This window comes from Seriola aureovittata, chromosome 16 (assembly GCF_021018895.1).
Source record: "Seriola aureovittata isolate HTS-2021-v1 ecotype China chromosome 16, ASM2101889v1, whole genome shotgun sequence".
Classification (NCBI taxonomy): Eukaryota; Metazoa; Chordata; class Actinopteri; order Carangiformes; family Carangidae; genus Seriola; species Seriola aureovittata.
In genome coordinates, this window is record NC_079379.1 from 9,599,407 (window position 1) to 9,617,599 (window position 18,193).

The 18,193-nt window shown below is 37.8% G+C and overlaps 1 protein-coding gene across 4 annotated transcripts; it reads right to left on the reverse strand.

Moving 5' to 3' along the window:
• Positions 1-152: 152 nt before the first annotated feature.
• On the reverse strand, positions 153-17,409 carry slc44a4 (solute carrier family 44 member 4). Of its 4 annotated transcripts, XM_056400266.1 has the most exons (23): positions 17,187-17,408; positions 12,005-12,053; positions 11,680-11,753; positions 9,031-9,109; positions 8,830-8,929; positions 8,619-8,744; positions 8,437-8,497; positions 8,041-8,158; positions 7,895-7,912; positions 7,275-7,358; positions 6,817-6,929; positions 6,338-6,460; positions 5,709-5,808; positions 5,335-5,427; positions 5,118-5,220; positions 4,545-4,804; positions 3,783-3,877; positions 3,107-3,210; positions 2,731-2,804; positions 2,175-2,245; positions 1,304-1,398; positions 1,129-1,213; positions 153-839 (listed from the first exon to the last, which is right to left on the reverse strand). In XM_056400266.1, exons 1-23 carry the CDS (start codon positions 17,224-17,226, stop codon positions 721-723), a joined length of 2,184 nt encoding a protein of 727 aa, XP_056256241.1. In that variant the 5' UTR covers positions 17,227-17,408; the 3' UTR covers positions 153-720. The 4 variants fall into 4 exon arrangements, with proteins under 4 accessions (XP_056256241.1, XP_056256244.1, XP_056256243.1 ...); XM_056400269.1 differs by lacking the exon at positions 11,680-11,753 and having other exon boundaries at positions 17,187-17,409; XM_056400268.1 differs by lacking the exon at positions 7,895-7,912 and having other exon boundaries at positions 8,053-8,158.
• Between the last annotated feature and the right edge of the window lie 784 nt (positions 17,410-18,193).

The window sequence follows — 18,193 nt, forward strand, 5'->3', positions numbered from 1 at the left end:
AAACCTGTCTGTAGATAAATATATTATGGAGGGAGGATTTCACACAGTTGCTGGAATATGAATAATCAGGTTAGCTTGCCATAGACAGCTGCTTGTTGTGTCTCTTCAGAGTCTTCAGATCAGATGTGCAATGCAAAGATTAGAAAATTAGGTCATGTGCACTCATATTTACAACTTTATTACACTTTTTCAAATATGATTGAAAATGTTTTATTTATAAAACAACCTTTTTACAAATAGTAAGTAAAATATATAAGTAAGAACTTTTTTTGTTTACATCTGAAGACATTATATATTAAGAGTACTCTATAAAAGATTGTCATTAAAGCCTAAATCTTAGTGGCATTCAAAGCTGTTTAACTGGATTATGTGATGCCTGATAAATCAGTTTAAAATGTCCACAACAGTGTGAACACCAGCTGCATGAACAGAAACAAATATTATTAGCAAAATATTGTCAAGAATTATTTTCAGAAATATATAACATAGGATAGCTCGAAACATGAAAACTTTCACATGCCCAGTCTTTTCTTATGTACAACATATGCACATGCACAATAAAAAAAATAATAATTAAAAAGTGCAAAATCAGCAAATCAGGTCCGGTAAACATATTTAGAAGAAAACGGAGTGTTAAAATGGTAAAACGGAATTTACAAATAGCAAAGATCCTGAAAATCTGTGACATAGTGTTAATGTGATTTCATGAGGTAAAGATCTTCAGTCCTCCCCTCTACCTTTTTTCTTCGCCTTGTTGGATTTATTGAGGATTTTCATGAGGTTTTTGGACATAAAATACGGCTTCTGTAGAGATCCATCATTACGCTCCAAGTCCTCCACTGTGAAAATGAGAGCCACAGTGTGACAGGTCAAGTGATGAAACAGACCATGTGTGTTTGTTTTCTGAGTGTGTGTGTTGTTGTATTATTTAAAATGATCCTTTAAGCGTCTTAGCTTGACATTGACATGTTAAAATGTTGTTAACTAAAGGTTATTTACATTTTCTAAATATTTTCCTTCAAAAATATCAGTTTCCCATGTTGCAGTAGTTACGACTGCTTTACTGTAAATTAAATCTTATTTTACTTGGTATTGCTGTGTAAATGAAATATGGTAAAATGTACTCACAGAAGCAGAGGAAGAGTGTGTCTACACACATGTTGTACACACTGAAGAACCCATGAGCTATGAGGTAGCTACCAAACACCACAGTCTAAAAGAAAACAGAACAATGTAAGACAAAGATATGATTCCGAAAATATTTCAGTTCATCCAATGAACCTAAATGGGATTTATGACTTACAATAATTGGCATCCAGTAGTAGTTAAGTGTTTCGAAGCGGAAGGTGTTGCCTGGTAGCGGAATTCGTCCAGAGAAAAAGAAGAAGGACAATACACCTGGAAAAAAAGATTGAAATTACAGTGTCTCTTATTTCCTGATGCATTACAGTAAACACTAACTGGGCTTCACACATCTTGTTCTATTGTATTCAAATTATTAATATTTGTAATTATTAGAGTTCTCACTCTTACACCTGTGGCATTTAAAACATGATGAACTGGGGGCTGCAAACACAGTGTAAACATGATCAACGAATTCGGGCTAGTGGCTCTGTGAGGTTGTACGTAGACACAGCATGTCTTTGAGCTAAATGCAGGTATATTGTTTACAATGATCACTATCCTAGTTTAGCTTCTTAGCATGCTAACATTTGGTAATTAGCAGTAAACACAAAGTACAGCTGAGGCTCATGGGAATGTGATTTGGTTTGCAGGTATCTGGTCATAAACCATACCAAAGCAGATACTGGACAAATGAAAATTAAAAAAAATGATGATGATGGCGCTAGATGAAAGGTTTAGGCGTCAACAAAGTCAGTAGGATTCATCCTCTAGGGTCCATGAATGTCTGTACACGACCTCATCACAATCCATATAACAGTTTATATACAGATGATATATTTCAGTCTGGACCACAGTGGAGGACCAATGGACCAAGTGACCGAACGACTGACCAACACTGGCATCCATAGAGTCATGTGGCTAGCATGGCTAAAAATATTGGTATCGTCATTTAAAAGTATCTGTTGGTCAAACCAAGCTGACAGTTTACAGCATGCTCTGTGGTTAACACAGTCCTCTGTAATTTTCTAACGCCCTGCCGTCATCCTTACCCACTCCTCCAACCACCAGGAGCTTCCCAAAGAACAAGAGCAGATCTGTCACTTTATCGAGCACGACGACCCTGAAGGGACACACGGTCAGAGTCAGAGAAACATGAAACTGTTCACAGAGTCTCTCAAACACATGCAAATACACCCAGTTGGCAGTTTATGAGGCACACCAAACGGTCCTGCACTAAATCCTCCTTTCATGAAGGTTATAATTTTCCCATTTTTTAGAGAGGTGTTGATTCAAGTGTATGACCATTTTGGAGGCTGCATGTTGTGGTGCTGTTGATTTGTATTGTGTTAAACAGCCAAGTGTTACCCCATTTATATCAGTAAGGGTAGGCCAAATAACTGAAACACTCACTTACATTACAAACTGTGTTGTATTGCAACAACATCACAAACTACATCTTCCAAAATGAACACACTATAGGATCGGCACCTCTCTAAAACTGAGTGCATATTCATGCTATAGGCAGGTCATTACACAGACAGTGGAGGCCTACAGTAGTGACAAAACAAATTGTTTTAGCATAGGAAACATGATATCAGCACAAACCTTACAACATTTCTCATGAGCAGCATGAAAGCATTTTTGGCTGAGACGCAGAAGTTTTTCCCATAAATGGCAATCTGTCAAGTAAAGAAGAAATCATCTAGTCTCAGAAAAATCTACATGACATAAACAATATGCATTATATTTTAAAAGAAAAAGTGACAGTTTAATGATAGTAACATGGTATAAATTAATAATGGTGGTAAAATCAAGTGTCATGTTTGTTACATTTTGCTTTGTAAGATTTTAGTGGAGCGAGTAGATAAAGTCATGTTTTTCCTGTGTAATAGTACTTAGGTTTAGGATCATCATTACTCGTGCTACAATAAAATGAAAATAGGATGATCCAAAAATAGAATAATAATATAATTGTGTTCACCATGATGTAAGCGTTCCTGTTGAGAAATTTGATGAACTTCTCCAGACACCAGAGGCAGCACTTCATGCAGCACAATATGAAACGTGCTACTGGATTCTGCGCCTCTGGAGGACAAGAAGTCAAGACAAGTACAATTAGCCTGTTATTTACTTCCAACATTGTCTGATCTAACAACAAAAAAAAAAGACTTTCATCATGTGGGTAGTCTGCACACAATTTCACATTTGTAAAGTAGAACTGTAGGTACAGTACAGCAACAGGAGAGGAAAAAAGTGGGGATGGATCGAAAGCCAAAGAAGTGCACATGTGGTTTGCAATCCATTTGTCAAAACCACTCTACTCTGTCCTGCCATATATATCTGACAGATTTAAGTATGTAAGTAAAGCTTATTTGTATAGCACCTTTCACAGATACAAAGTCACAAACAGCAACGACAAAAAAACAGCACAGGACTTAAAATCAAAGAAATGATAAACAAATGAGGACAGAGATATAAACAAAGTACAGAAGTACTGATCACTAAAGGCTGAACTGACTAAACTTCACTTGAATAAGATCCCAGGATTAAGACTTCATATTTACACTTCAGCACAAGTTACAGTGATATGAAAAAACAAATGAAAAATGTGCAATATGACAATGAGATAAAGTTAAAATGGGGTATGTCAATCTTACCTCTTGTTTTGTGGTCAATGTACTCCAGAATGACCCTTGCTATCTGCACCAGGGTCAGAATCAAAGTACCAAATGCCAGGGAGCCCACATGGTACCTGAAATGTAGAAAAATATAATGTGTCATTGGTGATATGAGAATGTAACTTACAGAAGAATAAATTATAAAATAGCATGTTGATTCATGGCGACAGATCATGCTGTCACAATACAGAGTTAGCAAATCAACAGCAGATCACTTAATTTTAATAATTTACACAAAATTATGCAATAGCAGCAAGTCAATCGAAAGCTCTCTTCTCTCTCTACAAATCAAATCAAGAAACACGGATCAGTCTGTAAAAACAAAGACCATAGCAGCTACACTCTGTATTGTTTAGCTGCTGAGGTCTGCTTCTCCAGGCTGATGTGTAGGTCTCATGTGCCCTCTAGTAGATAGAGAGTGAACTGCAGTGAGCCAGCATGTCCTGTGATTTAACCTCCACTGGAATTATCAAAGAGTTTATGACTTTTAGGTAAAACATTTAAATGGCTACAGGCTGTAAAACACCCAAAGTATGTTTAGTGTCACAGACAGCTTTTTGGCAAATCATCCAAGAAGCAAATATCACTGCAGCCCACACATATAAATTATCAAAGCAGTTTAGATTCTCTGTGTTAACCTCCTGTGCGTGTCCATACTAATCATGTCACTAGGAGAATTAGACAATACAGCTGACACATTCATTTTTGCAGGAATTTAACCGATGTGACAGGAGCTCGTACCTGAGCGAACGCATAAAGCCGCCATACACAGGGAACATGGGGATATCATCTGGTTTCGTGAAGGCCCAGTAGTATGAGGCAAAGGCCCCTGCCAGCGTACACTGCCCCAGAGCAATGACAAAGTTGGCACACCAGAGAAAAGCCACCGCGTTGTAGATCTGCAGATTGAAGAGGTTCCTCTGGAAGAGACCCTCGTCGTTGTATTTGATAAAGATGCAGCTGGCTGAGGGGCATCCTGGGTAATCTGATGAGGTGAAGTTCTGAGAGGAGGTGATAGAAAAATGAATGAGTGCAGGACAAAACAGTTAACAGTGATGGTGGATGAAAGTGTGTTTACAGAGCGTTTCTACAGTATTACTTTAATCCTACTCGTCACTTCTAGATTACAGTGACTGGACAGTCAAACCAAGGCTTTGGTGGCTATTAATTCATTTACAAGAGGAAGCCTCTAGTGTTACTAAACTATAGTTGTGTACTGACAGCTCACAGTAAATTCCTTCTACCAGCTAATTCAATAAAAGCAGAAAATGTGTCAAGTCGAATCTGTTTTATCCTCACGTTCTGTCCACTCACCTGAGGGTCACAGTCCATCGTGCCATTGATACTACTACAACCGCTCATTGTGGAGTTGAGAGCTACCACTCTGTAGATTGGACCTCCTGAAGTGGCTAAGTATCTATACACATTAGTTTAAGAGAAGAACTGACGATAGAAGTGATTGAATAGTGTGCTATTAACAGTCTGCCTATGAATGTATACACACATACTGTACATCAAATTAAAAGGATACAAGGCAGTGGCACCCCAGTAAGCAACACACACCAGCAGGAGGACAAAGGTGATCAGAGGGTACAGCATAGCAGACATCATGTGACTGATTGCCCTGTGAAATATCAACACACTTATCATGAGGTTGTGCTGAGGCCATATGGCATCTTCACAGTAAGATACAAACCAATCCGATGGTACAGTCGTGATAATAACACTGGTTTTCAAGAAATGGCAATGCTGATTATTATTATTGTTGATTCATCTTAACATAATAACCTAGAAAATCCTTCAATCGATTTCCTTTAGGGATTAAGGACATATAAATTAAGATTAGATTAATTAGAAATAAGAAAACCGTGTGGATGGTGCTTCTATTTTAATATCATAACTCACTTGCTGGACTCCTGGATGAGTGCGATGGCTATGAGGATTCTGGTCCGCAGGAAGATGAGGGTCAGGAGGATGATCGCCTCTGCCACAGAAATGATTATCACTGAAGAGGAGGAGAGGAGGAGGAGAATAAGAAAGTGATCAAAAAAAGATGGAAAAAAAAGCTCCAAAGGCTCTGATGCATCCCCCTACAGTTTATACACCCACTACACATTGTACGTACACACACACACACACACACACACACACACACCCAGGTACATCTTCCTGCTCTTCCGATATCAACAATGCAGACACAACCTACTCCATACACTAACAACTACTATACCCTGGTATTAGGCCTCAATGTGGAAACATTACAGATACAGCATCTTTGCTCTATTTCAATAATTTATACATTTATTTCTCTCTTTCTCTCCTTTCTGTGTTTTTGCTGTATACTGTAATTTGTCCGTGCACTGAAAAAGATGAAAAAACATGCATGACTTTAATTTCTACTATAGATATATACCTTGTCTTTCATTGTACTGATCTTTTTAATTAATGCATAAACAACAAAAATGATGCTAAAATAGCACATGAGTTGTGCACATTAAGTCAAACTGGATTGAAAGCATTTTAATCAAACTCACAGAATGCCAGCCAGGTCTCTTGGACTTGCAGGTAAACGTTGAAGTTGGTGGTGAAACCAATGTCAGTGATGGTAGCAGAGTTTTTCTTGTGGTTATCATACTCCCAGTAGCAGTGCCATATCCCTGCAAGAGAAACAATCCAACAACTCAGAGGCTTCTACAAAAATTCCTGACTTAAAAAAAACTAAATACCCTAAATTATTAATGTCCACCTGTTAATAAGCCTAGTTAAACAAAGGACCAGCAACATAAGAGGAAACTGGCCTGAATCTTCTCTGTCTATATTCACCTAGGCAGGTATCATATCAACATTATTTTGCTCAGCACTGACAGAAATCATTTGTGGTGATGTGAAATGTGGCTGTAAAACAGCATTGCTTTCATGACCAAATTTCTAATAGGGACATTTATTTATCCAGTGTGTAAGATTACAACTATAAAAATTCTACATTTGGAAAACACTGTTTGCCTTAGTTTACCGTATGCCCCAGCACCCAGGACTCCTATGATGAGCACCCACACCATGACTGGAGCAGTGAATCTCAGCAGCAACAGGAACAGCATACTGACCACCATGGCTATTAGCAGACCACTGAGAGAGGATAGATGGACAGGATGGGGAGGGACAAGTTATGAAGAAAACACAAAAGGAGTGTGTTAATAAATAAGATGAAATATAAAAAACAGAAATGAATGTTTAATGAAGGATGAAGAGTATTATATTGGATCAAAGCGTTGGCCATATGCCACATACAAAAGGTTACTGTACTGTAAAATAAAAAGAACATAGTAACCTGTGACCAAGAAATATGTTGTCCCCACTTCATGATAAAACCAGTAGCTCAACTCTATATTCAATACAATCCCCTAATTTTTTATATCTGTATGTTTGCCAGTAGGTGGCAGTGTGAGGTATAGTTCTGCAAGGGCAACTCACAGGAGGATCCACGGCCATGATGACGCAAAATCCTCAAAGATTCGGACACCAATATCTCTGGCATTGAAGCCATTCACAATGTCCCTAATGAGAGACGAAAGCAGAGACAACCTGTGTTAGTGATAGTTCTCCTTTCAAACAGTAGAAGTGAAAAGCAAAGGGTCAGGTAAAACAAATGCACTTAAGAATATGTTTATAAAACAAACAAACAAACAAACAATGGCAGCAGATTCCATATAAAAAATTAAGCCTGTTGGAAGTTACTAAAAGTAATGTAGTGTTAAAGAAAAGATGAGTCAAATACTAGTTTCAATGATCATCAAACACTAAACAGCAACTACTATAGGAATTTTGGTCTTTAAGAAATAACTTTCTCTCCACTACATTTCTAATGACACACAAATAAAGCAAGGCAGAGCTGAATTACATAACCCCAGACAGAGAGAGAGAGAGAGAGAGAGAGAAAAATAAGTTTATCCTGCAGATTCTAAGAAAACTACACATTAATGCTCCAACACTGCAAGTCCGACATCGCAGGCCACTGTGTTTAACTGAGTTATACACAGATACAACAGCGACTACAATCAGCTGCTAAAGTATGAGTCAACACAATAACTCACTCATCCAATGACTCTGTGCTGGTGATGAAGAGGAGAAACAAACAGGGTTATTAAAATGTGTGTGTATGTTTTGTATATCTGGAAGAGCAAAAGTTATGGGTTTAAAAATCAATATAATGATGAGGTCTGAATCCACTGTAGCTTACCCAGTGCCATACTTGATGATGTTGATGGTGTCGTTGGCTGAGGAGGATAAATCTTGAATGTTGGAGAAGTATGAAGGGTCCCCCAGCGCTGTGATATCAGGCAAACATCTTCCCAGCACTAAGATCAGAAAAAAGAATCAAATCAAATTAGCTTGAAATTGATACAATTATAATTTATCTCTGGATTCCTAATTTACTTTGCATCACAAGCCGTCCATTGAATATACATGTAAATACACAAAAAGCAGTGGTTCAGATCCTGTTTATCAGCAGTTGAACCCACACTAATCTTAAATAAGCAGCTGCATTAAACTCATAACCAGCCTTTACTACAGAACCAACATAGACCGAAATGAAAATAAATACAATTCAGTGCGTATGAGCAATTCCACTTACCAGAGATCGTAGGGACGTGGAAGAAAGGACACAGCTCCTTGTCCACGATTTGTTGAACAGTCTGGAAAAGATTTCACATGTGATTGGAGAAGGTACCAGGTTAGTTTTACTGGCTGGAATAAAGACAAACTGATTCAGCTTTAGGCACTTAAACACACAAATGGCAGCATAATGAAAATTACCAGATCAGTATTTGCCAGGTCTATGGATGGCACACAGAGGCTTTGATTGAAAGTATCTGCTGGTTTAGAGCCTGGAAAATATGACCCGACACCCCAGAATGTAGAAGGACATTTTTCCACGCACACCTGAGGGTAGTGAAAAAAAGATAACAATTTCTGCCACACTGGGAAAAGTACAATGTTCAGCAAAATTAAAAATAAAATCCTGTACCTGTGTGGTTGGACACTGTAAACCATTAAGAGCAGATGCCATAACATTAATAGATGTGGCACATTTGAGGATGTTAAAGTACAACAAATTCGGTCTGTTTCTGAAAGAGGGAAGACAGAAAGAAAGAGTTTTTATCATTCAATGCCGTATTTATTATATGCAATACATGTTAAAAAAATGAAACAACAAGAAAGAAATTACTTATTTGGTCCAGTGCCACAGAACCATCCAGTTGAGTTTCTGGGATAAAGAACATGCCGCGGATCACCATAGAGCCAAGCTGATAAGAAAAAAACAGAGATGGAGATAAGAAGAACAGAATAAAAGCCAATGACGTAAAAGATAATGAAAAATTAGTCACACTCCATTTAGTTACTTCTGTTTGGCACTGACAGACTTCTGCACGAGGGCATGTTTTTACTGAGCACAAAAACTGCACCTTTATTTCATTTGTACGTACGAACATATTACTTCTTTAGCAGAACTATATGTATGTATTTCTGGTCTATCATTGTTTTTGTCTATTTGTATTTTATTTTCATCTCACGTATTTCATTTAATTCTATCATTTTTCTAATGTGATTATATATTAGCATTTTACAACAGTAAATTTTTTATTACTATACTTAATCAACATGATATCCAAAGATTTAACTAGTCTAATATGCATATCGTGATGCAAATTAACATTTTTGTTGACACTTGTCAAAATAAGTATGTGATAAAAACATCTGCTTTGTCAATATAGCTAAAACCTATTCAGATGAAATATTTTGGTATATTACTGGAACTTCACAAATTAAAATAACAACATCTCATTCCAACCACAGGAGGGCACAAAAAGTCTATCTGACAGGTGGCACCTTAAAGTTTGACAACATCTCTCGTTTCTATGTAATTTGGTTTGTTTACTCGTATTGTAAGTTGCTGTGGACACATGCAACAAATTAATGTAATATAATGCAAAATGTCTTGTAATGGACAAGCTAATTTATCCACTCCTTCCACATATAATTTATCAGCATAATATTTTGTTAATGAGGAATAATCCAGTCCCTACTGTTTCAGCAATGGCCAGTAGATTTCTCCTCTTAACCACAGCAACCAGTGGTTTTGAACTACCTCCAATGGAGGAAATGGCTGATAATTTCAGACACACTCAGCCACTGACACACGAGGTGACTGCATCGCCTATCAGGCCTCTCTGTTGACTCTAGATAAGGGCAGGGGTGCCGAGTGTTGGAATGATTTTGATGACATGGCAATAGAAACCTATTTGAACACCATACACAGTGATAAATGATTAAATCAATTAAAGACAAAATTTAAGAAACTTTTTTGGAACCTGTGATTTACTTAATGTGTAAAATTGACACTTTCCCCCCCCAAAGTATAGTGATTGGAGAATTGCAGATAGATTCAGAGAAGGGCAGGTGAGAAAATAGTTGCAAACTTTTAAAAATAAACATTAACTGCACTAAATAATCGCAAGCTGAAGCTGTGTATGTAAGGTATACAGAAATAGTGGAATAGCACTACAAAGGGAGTGAATATAACATACAAACAATATTAAACTGAGGGATTTGAGGTAGTGACTGACAAGCAATGGAGGGATTGAGTGAGTCATAGTGTAAGGTCGAAGGAACACACAGACCAGCTCTGTTTGAGGTTTTGATGGAGCAGCCTTATTGTGAAACTCTGTGAGTTGTGCTTGGCTGCTTTGCAAGTCCGTTTCTTGAGTATACAACAAGTCACTGAAATCTGTTCTGCTACTCTAGTGTTATTTTGATCATCTGCTGAGACTTTATATACAGGTTTTCTGGTACGGTAATCTTCCATTCACTAATTTCTGTACAGTAAACATGAAGCTACAACCAAAAGCTGGTTAGCTTATTTTAGCAAGAAGACTTGGATTGAGGGGAGACAGCCTGGTTTAGTCCATTGGTAACCAAATCTGCCTTCCAGCCCCTCTAAGACCTGGCTCTGCCCAACTCTCATTCATCAGAATCCAGCCTGTCCGGGGCCACAGTGGGGGTGCCAAGACAGAGGGCTCTGCCAATACAACGCAGGGTTGTCCGGCATGAAATTTGAGCATCTGTCAACTTTTGCTGCAATACAAATCAACATTGTCCAGCAAGAAGCTGTACTGGCCAATCACATACACATAAGACCACATTCTTGATGGATTACTCTCAATGTTTACCTAGCAGTGGTTGTGACAAAAGATAAAATAGTTGAGGATTTCCTGGACTGTATTTAGTTAGTTAGTTACTAATGCAGTTCCTTGCACCTTTAACACAGGGCTGTTTTCAGTCTGAATCCCACCTAAAGCTCACAAATGAACATGTTATATCTCCTTTGTTTAATCAGTGCAAAGAAACCCCAAAGCGATACTTCCTGGAGTCTTGTCATCACCATCCAGGAAGTCACTGCTCCTGACCAAGTTATAGTCCCATACAATTTTTTAATAGTGTGCAAATTAGCAAGCTTTAAAAGTTACAGCATTTTCATACCGTTGGACAGAACCAGGCCAGGCCAGGCTAGCTGTGCTAAGCTAAGCTAAGCTAACCAACTGCTAGACATAGCTTCATACTGAATGGATAGACATGACAGTGGTATGGATTCTCTCATCTGACTCTGGGCAAGAAAGCGTCCCTTTATAACAGGCAGCAGAGGAAAGAGAGAGAGAGTGAAGAAACGAAAAAGTGATAGAAGTAAACATAAGAACATTACATTGCAGATGTAACTAGTGGAACAAATAAGAAGGGCTCAGAGACAAGAACGTGAAAACAATAGCTGATCATGAGAAAGATTCAAAGTCCTGTGTTGATGTTGGCAGGTTACTCTCACCTAAAATCCCGACTGCTATGTAGCCGAGGATAACTGCCATAAACAGGATACAGCAGATTATATCAGTGCATCCTCTGATGAAAGAAAAGAGAGACAGCAACAAGTGGAAGTGAGTTGGTTGAGCTTTGCATTGAAGTTTGCCTTGGGGTGACAAATGTGATTCCAGCAGTCAACAGAAACACAGCAAACGCAATGTCAGCTTTGCAAACACAAAGACTCACAGAGCACATCAGAAACCCCACAGCTACACTGAGGATTTGGGAGATTAAAGAAGACTAGCTGGTGGGCTCAACCAACTAGCCATTAGCCAGTGAGACAGATTCACCTTTTCTTAATGGGTCCATTGAAGGTTGGGTCAAACTGAGCAGGTTCTCCTGGGAAAAAAAAAAAAAAAAAGTTTATTCAGTCTTACAAATGGCTTTTAATGTCACCCATACAATGACCTTTACTGACGAATGGTGCGTCATGTAACATTAAGCAATTTCCTTGTTTGCGTTTTCAGACGTATTATCAAGGACACATTATTTAATACCTGGCTTTGTCTTGGGACCTACTTTTCCTGCAACTCCAAATCAAGGAAATGCCTTGTTGATTAAATCTGTGTACTGTAAAAGCAGAAACATGGGGAAGGTGCTGTGCATACAAAGACTGTACGGACTGTACCAACTATTTAAATTTTGATGAGTGCTTCCTTTAGACAGTGTTCATTTGTGTGTGCCTACGCGTCCCTAAAAGACAGGGTGCTGCTGTTTCTAAGCAATAAGCAGTCTTGTTGTGTCCTCTTATTTGAGTTAATGAATTACAGTTCAACTGAATGACAAAAAAGTGTTAGATTAGAGAAGGAATCTTATAACTTTATGGGTTGGCTGCTCACATGAGCTTTACTATATAATTACTATGACAGAGGTGAGTATATTACAGGAAGGAAAGGTCTCAGTGTTGTTTCCTGGAACAGAGAGAAAGACTGCAATCCTACCAACAAACAATGAAATCCAGTAGGTGTCTTTTATCTCACACAACAAGTCTCTTCCATACTAACTAAAGAGAAGTTAGTTCATGTTAGTTACTTTACATGCAATCACAGTGGAGAGAGTAAAGAGAACAGGAATGTGAGTTGAGGGGCAGCATTACACCTAGTACCTCAGGGTTATTTGTATGAAATTTGAATTCAAAGTACAGCTTTCAGAAGAGGAGGAGTCACAGACATTTCACCTATTTTAAGGGGCAAATGGACAACCGGAAAACTTGTTTGAGAACATCCCAAACTGAAAACATTCCTATGGTGAGAATCACATATATGAGGCTCAACCAGTCTCCACTGCATTATCCTGTCAGGCAGGAAAAACACAACAGGCTGCTTGGAGCATCATCCTTATAGGATATCAATAAAAACAAAACAAACAATAGTTAGTCTTTCTAATCCACATCCACACACGTTTTGATTAACAACTCTCTTGTTTCTGTGGAGCTTGGTTTGAATGCACTTATTGTAAATCTGTCACATTAATGTACTTTAAAATGAGTGGTTAAAAGATGGAAAATTCCTTGACTAATAATACTGTTTCTAAAATATATTTAGTGGTATAATATTGTAATAATGGGCAATAAATCCACTCCTTAATGTAAACTAATGGTGGTAGAAGTTTTGTGAGGATGAGTCTGACTGGCCTAATGGCTCCTCAGTGCAATCTGATGAAAAGCCTGCAGGTGTTAGCTGTTATATTTATTTGTCAGATTCCCATCTGTCAAATGTTCATTTGATTGGTCCCCTGGGATGTAAATGTTGCCAAGCAGCTCACTAATGATAATCATTTCTCATTGAAGCTCAAGCAAAGCTATCTCCACTGGCTGTAATTTGAATAGGAGCAAATGGAGACTGTGTCAACACTGCCAGCAGACTCTCACATCAGGACTTCTGAGTAGGATGCAAATCTTCAAACAGGATGCAGCAAGTCAGTAGCTATTTATTCGGCACCAAGACTGGCACAGTCCCAGATTCAGTCTGATAAATAAATGTTACACCAAAAAACTGAACACACACATTCTATTTCTTTTACCAAGCTCAAGAAAATATTAGAAACTACTTCCATAGAGCACTGGTACAGTAAAAACAATAGAAGTGGCGTGTGGAGTAAGTGAGGTGATCTCTACTTTCGACAAAATAATATGATAAAGTAATAACTGATACTTATCATATGCATCTATAACAGGTGTGTGAATACCAATGGAGAACCTCACAAGAAAACACACATATCAAATTACACTTCTCACCAGCTGTTTCCTAAACCTTCATTTGTGGAACACTAAGAAAATGACTCAAGTTGTGATATAAAATATTCTCAGCAAAGGAACCTGTTCATCGGCCTCATGTAATGCCACCAGTGTCAGATTTCAGTTCTGCTAGGATACTGCTGTGTTCAGACTGAATGACAACATGGAAAACTGTTCACTGTGCTACACACATAAAAGACTCCTCTGTATCTATGCTCTCGTAAAAAGCTTAAAGAAAAGGGGATTTGTAAAAATCCAACTAGTCGATGTTTGTGAGGGTCATCTGATGACCTTGGCTGAAGAGGAGTGACGCAGAGGGAATGGCTCTCTAATTAGATTTTTTTTTGTTTGTCAGAGTAACAGGTCATTTGACTGAAAGGACAAGTAATCTGAATGAAAATTGTGCGGACTGTGTTTATGGACAAACCTCACCCTAACCTATCTGTCTGTAAAAAATGACAACCTGGTTAATGAGTACCCCTAACTATACACAGAGGACTAGAAAGAAAAAGAGTCAAAATTACAACTTACAGACTTCCATTTAAAGGGTGATTGATTTGATTCTTGAAACTGTTTTGTGACTCCTGACGACATTTATGTTCAAACATGTCAATAGCCATGACCGCAGCGGAAAGGATTTCTTATTGTTATAAACCTTCAAAGATAACATGGAAGGTAGGGGTGCAACTAATAAACTAATTAGCTAAGTACTAACTGACTAACTATTTTCATTGTCTATCGAACAATTATTATACAATTATACATCATGTAATGTGTAAAATGTCAAACCAAAAGCCACAAAACTTAAAGATTTAGCTTATTAGCACATATGACTGTGAGGATCAAATCCTCACATTTGAGAAGCAAGAACCTGGAAGTGTTTGGTATTTTTTTTCAACATCTGATGGCTAATTATTGACAGCTACTTGTTCACCAAATACTGATCCATTTTCTGTCAAACAACAAATCAATTAACTGTTTCAGCTATAGAGAGTGTTCATTTAGTCAGTAAGATGGCCACCACTTTTCAACCAAATATAAACATTTTATAGATTAAATATTGTTTATGATTGATTAACTTTAAACCTCTTTCAAAAACAGCTATACAGCACTGTTCACACTTGCTTTATACATTAGCCATATTAACTAGCTTGTCTTTTAAAATCAACTTTTCCCCTGTTGCCTCAAGCAGCTTTAACTAATGTTGTGGTCAATGATTTGCAGCAACAACCACAACCTCACTCAATTCCTCACACTAAGAGTCTACACACACACACATAATGAAAAGCTGTGTGTTCTTAATGTGTAACAAACACAATTAACCCTGACATATTTTACAACACAATGACCAAACCTCTCTTATGGTAATGAATCAGGAAGCCTCGTTATTTTTCAAAAGTCTTTCTACTTCCTCATGACAGCTGGCACAACAGTAGAGAGGTAAACAGAACAATAGTAAACATGGAGATTTGTTTCAGGGGAACATGAACTTACATAAAACAGAGGTTCAGTTGTCACAGTTGGGCCGCGATTAGTGAACTGTCAGCTCAGACACTTGTGATCAGCTCTCCTGTCATCACCCTGTTCTCTGGTGTTATTATAAGTTATTTGAGGAGGCATGAAATCCAATTGGATATTTACTTCCAGGGAGGGTTTGCTTGTTGTAGCTTTGCAAAACCTCCCAGACTGTCAATAGACTTGTGACTCCATTGATGCATCAAATACCACTGACAGTAAACAGACTGTGCTGTACACATGGCAGAAAAATAGCACAGCACCAGCCATTCATATAACCATGGCTGCAGAGGCAATATTACAGCTGATTAGCTGATTGACAGAACTAATGACAACAACTATAGTGGTGATCAAATGAGGATTCCCTGCTGGTTTTGTGTGATTGTAAAATGAATACCTTTCAAAATTTACTTTTCACATGCTGTTGGTTGGACAGCTTGGTGACATCTTCAAATGTTTATAACCCAAACATATTATTACTATTAGAGAAAACAGAAACTAGAAATATTCACATCTGAGAAGCCAAAAACCAAAACAAAATTGACATATTTTCCAAAAAAAAGTTACTAAAAACGATGAATCAATATCAAAATAGCTCAAAATCAACCTTTATCATCTTCTATCACTGTCACTGTCTTGTTTTAGTATCTTGTTTTAGATAAAATCAATAACGGTATGCAATCTTCCTGTCTAATCTAACATTAAAATTCTGTGAATAAATCAGCAGTTCATTTTCTGTATAGCTAAAAAAGTACATACTTTAATTGTCCTCTTACCAAGAAAAACAACTTGGCAGGTGATTCCAATCACCAAAACAGATGCAGTCTCTCTGTCTACGAGATAGTGATTATGTCTAGCTGGCTGCCACAACCAGGTGTTTTTTATTGTATAATTATTTTAGCCTGCACAGTAAAGTGGTTAATTTAAAGCAGTGGTTCCTGATTTTTCTGATTTGTGACCCCTCATCACAAGTTATGGCCTAACTTTGGTAATTAATCAGTGTTTTTTTCCTTCCCAGATTTGTCTTATTTTTTAGAACCCTGAATAAGTAAAAGTATCTTATATTTTAAGAAGAAATGTATCTTGCGACCCACTGTGGGGTCTCGATCCCCAAGTTGGAAACCACATATTTTACAATATTTGTTGTATTTTTAACTTCCTGAGATTAATTTGTATCCAACAACAAACTGTCTGTTTATTCCAAGCATTTCCTTTTTAGGTCAAGTATCTCGGATGTTTTGACCCACCTATAATTGTAACATCATTTGATAACTAAGCTGTTTGTAAATCATTAAACCATGTTAAATGATGTTGCCACACCTTTAGACTTAGTGAAAGATTTCTTCCTTGAAGGTCACATTTTACTCATTTAGGCTGCTGTAACATTAACCACAGTAGCGGAGTTTAACTTTCGACCAAACAAACACACTAGATTTGCCCATTAGCCTACATACGAAATTTATGAAATGCTCTGCTGTTAAATTGCTGTTAGCCAACACCATGCACGTCAAAGTAATACGTTAATCATGAAAGTCATTTCATCTTAATTACAAACTTTTCTTGCAACCCAAAATTTGGGGAGAACCCAGTATGAGACATGACAATTAAGTGAACCAAAAGTTGTTAAAAGTTGGTTTGTTTGCTAGATGTGTTGTTATCGTTCACCATCAGAGCGCGGGTCCACTGAGGGAAACCGAATTTAACGGGTGATGTCAACTCACCGTACTCGGAGTTCGGATTTGTCTCCTGTTTTTTTCCCATTTCCGCCTTCACCTCCACTTTTTTTCTCCTTCTTTTTCTAAAACACGACCTCCTTTTCCAACAGTTAACGTAAAAACTTCACAAACAAACCCCTAAAATCGCATTTAAAACGAGCTCCGCGTCTGACTGAACATGGTAACTAAGTGAGGAAATCTTTCTCTTCCTGGCAGATGTAACTAGGCAGTGACGACACAAACGCACCTGTTGAGGGATGCGCACCTGCACAGCCTGTCAAAGATTGTTTATTAGCAAGAGGAATCACTCGTGATATAATCATATAACCGGCTACAAAGCAGGAGCGAAGAACCAAAGGATAGTTGCTCAACAGTGGTGGAGAAAGTACTTTATTTAAATAAAAGTAGAGTAGAGAAAAAATAATCTGCAAATCCTGCAATCAAAATTCCTCCTGAGTAAAGGTGCATAAGCAGTACCAGAGAGATGTACTTACAGTATCAAAAGTAAAACTACTCATGTTGGAGAGTGGCCCCTTTCTGAGCATTGTGATGTGTCCATATGAAACTTGGTTTGATTGCTGCATTCATCCCTCCAGTTCATACTGATCCAATACTAACATGCTCCCAATGCAAGTGATGACAGAAGAGTCCAATGCCCTCCTAAGTAAAAACGTATGAAAATGTTTAAGTTAAGACAGCCTCCAGTATTAGTCAGATTAAGTAGATATCTCCCACAATTACAACCTTTTTAGTGCAAAACCCTTCTCTATTTTATTTTTTGAAAATTAACAGTGGTGGAATGACTAGGAAATATTTTATGTACAGAAACATTGGCAGAGTGAGACCTCTTCCTTTCATTTCATCTCATCTCTGCTTGTGCCCAGTGCAGCATCCTGCCCCCATCTCTCCTCAAGCTTTGCATTGTGAACTGTAGATGCCCCCTAGTGATAAAACAATATAATATAATAACACCAGCAGATAACACTCTTGATGATCTCTGCCTGGTATCTGCA

Excerpts from the sequence above, each read along its gene's own strand:
- slc44a4 (XM_056400266.1), bottom strand. The coding sequence starts at position 17,226 with ATGGGAAAAAAACAGGAGACAAATCCGAACTCCGAGTACG. Across the intron at positions 6,461-6,816 it reads CCTGGGTGCTGGGGCATACG|GGATATGGCACTGCTACTGG; the intron begins GTAAACTAAGGC and ends TTTCTCTTGCAG. Across the intron at positions 4,805-5,117 it reads CGATGGACTGTGACCCTCAG|AACTTCACCTCATCAGATTA; the intron begins GTGAGTGGACAG and ends ACCTCCTCTCAG.